Source organism: Echinops telfairi, unplaced genomic scaffold (genome assembly GCF_000313985.2).
Source record: "Echinops telfairi isolate 266 unplaced genomic scaffold, ASM31398v2 ScPeMD7_2573;HRSCAF=3158, whole genome shotgun sequence".
Lineage (NCBI taxonomy): Eukaryota > Metazoa > Chordata > Mammalia > Afrosoricida > Tenrecidae > Echinops > Echinops telfairi.
The window spans coordinates 17058349-17060727 of NW_022106471.1; the positions used below are offsets into that span (position 1 = coordinate 17058349).

Sequence of the window (2379 nt, forward strand, 5' to 3'; positions counted from 1 at the left end):
GTCAAGTTCCTCTCCTGATGAGCACACACGTACTCATCACCGAGCCAGGCGGCCACCAGGGCTCCCGGCACGGAGTCTCACACCCAAGGTGGCTGGCTCTGCCCGTCGGAGGAACAAAACGGCCCTTCACCCACCTTCTCGATTTTGTCCAGCCACTCCTTGTTGGACGCCAGCTCCGCCATGAACGCCTGGTGCTTGAGCCACTTGCTGTGCAGGTTCCTGGCTTCGTCGTAGGACATGTCCTGGGCCGTGAGCATCTTCTCATTGATCCAGAGCGACAGCTGGGGGCGGGGGGGAGGGGGGAGAAGCACCAGGAGGATCAGAGGGTGACATGGCTTCCCATCTTCACATTAAGGCCACACCACCTCTCTGGGACCACGAGGCTGGCTGCATGCTGGCTGGACTGAGCTTTGCGCTCAATAGCTGGGTCCCAGAGGGCACAAGGCCCCCGCGCCAGCTCTCGCCACAGGCTGGGGCTCCAAACGCTGCTCTGACCAGTGTCAGTCACCGCCCCTTTCTTTTCCAAATACCTGTGACACCACGCCAGGCATGTCCTGGGGTTTGCCTTTCCCTGCACGGGGCAGTCTGTGTTGTTTGTCACAAAGGTGAAAACAAACAAAAAGCCCACTCTGTTGTCCCCGTGTGGCCCTGCTGCCACCCCTCCTCGGCCCTCTCTTCAGAGGGGCTTGCTGGCTGCAGGGGAGGGACGAGGATGCTCGTCACCTGTCTCTCGCCTGAGCCTGACATGCGGACCACAGCTCTTCACGGGCCTGGTTCCGCGACCCGACGTGTCCCCCGGATCTGAGCTAGGGAGGTCCCTAGAGCTGCTGGGGCAGGATCCCCTTGTGAGGTCTGGGACCGGGCTTGCTTCTCCTGTGGCTTTCACTCAGATTCCACCCAGTTCAGCGACTGACTCGTCCTACCCTGCCCACCCCTCACGACCCTGACCGGCAGCATTCTTCATGTGCCTGGGCAGCAGGCAGACAATGGGGCACAGGGTGGGCCCAGCTTCAGAAATGAATGTGTCCAAGGAACACACACCTCCTCCTGGACACCCCTAGAAGCACACGGTTATACGCCGGCTGCTGCCCCCGCAAGTTAGCACCTAAGCCCCCCATGGTCCCAGCTCCAAAATTTTAGGAATGGCACCGAAAGCCAGTGGTAAATCCTCACAGAAGCAGCCTAAGGGCGCTCCCAGGCTGGGAACAGCTTCCTTTGCCCCAAACTTCTGTAAAAACAGAAAGACTGCTATTGGGAAGTGAGTTCAAGGAGAGGTGACCCAAATCACAGAGCACCCCGGCCCCCCTCGTTACTCACCGGGCTGGGGAGCACACGCAGCCTGAGAGCTACAGGTGGCGAGACCTTTGGTGTGCCCCTTACTCGGGAAAGAACTGACAGCCTCCTAAAGCCCTGGAGAGGAGAACCACAGACCACGACCTAACATCTCCCACGACCAAGAACAGAGCCCGGCAAACAGCCTTCTAAGACACGCAACTTCCATCCCCTCCTGGGCCACACGCGCAACAGAAACACTCCAGGGAACCCCGGGTTCAAAGGGCTCACGGGCCACGCACACGGCAGCCTCTGCCTGCTTGAGACCCGAAGAACTAGACTGCCCAGCTGCAACTTCCAACCACTCTGGGTCAGGGTTCTCAACAGAAGGTTCTGGGCAGCGCTGGGGAAGTAAATATAGAAAAAACTGAAACCAAAGTGCACCGGAAGATCTGTCTTACTGGATCAACAGAGAACCCTTCACATACCTTTTAAACAAAACTCCACCAGAACCCCCGCTGAGATCATCTTTCAGGAAACAACAGGCCCGTGAAGTCAACCGATCAAGAGCCAGCAGGAACAGAGGGATCCCCGACCACAGGAAACTAACAAGGGCACCAGCCACCCAGCAAGGTTTACAAGGGAAGCAGTTACAATGCTGTTAGAGTGAAGAAGACATTGTAGCCAACGCCAGGAAACAAAATGTGCACAAGTCACTGAAGGGACGTCTACTTTGCTCCTTAAGCCTTTATTCAAACCACAGTAAAATGTTCCTGAAACAAGCTACCGAGATTGTGTGTCTCTATTTCGGTTATCTGAGTAGCTAAAATTCTGCAAAATACTATACCCACCCGTTTAATCTTATGGGAGGAAAAGAGACTTTCTCATGTATTCTAGACTCCTATATTAATAAATACAGCATTTTCCTATTGATAACCTACGCAAGAGATTAAAAAAATGGAGCTACATGAAAGTCAGGAGGCTTATGAACGTATGTGCTTTGCCTGGCTCCTTCAACAGCTCTTCGCTGGCCTGCTGCGGCCAGAGCTAGTTGTGACTGGGGGCAGCTACAAAGGCCTTGCTAAATACACTCCTCTGCAGACCAGA

The 2379-nt window shown here is 55.4% G+C and overlaps 1 protein-coding gene across 1 annotated transcript in view; it reads right to left on the reverse strand.

The window, feature by feature from the left end:
• SPTBN1 (spectrin beta, non-erythrocytic 1) overlaps positions 1 to 2379 on the reverse strand; it is a 127758-nt gene that overhangs the window by 16622 nt on the left and 108757 nt on the right. The window contains exon 18 of the mRNA XM_030886672.2: positions 130 to 281. Within this exon, the coding sequence (XP_030742532.1) occupies positions 130 to 281 (152 nt within the window). The remainder of the gene's footprint in view (positions 1 to 129; positions 282 to 2379) is intronic.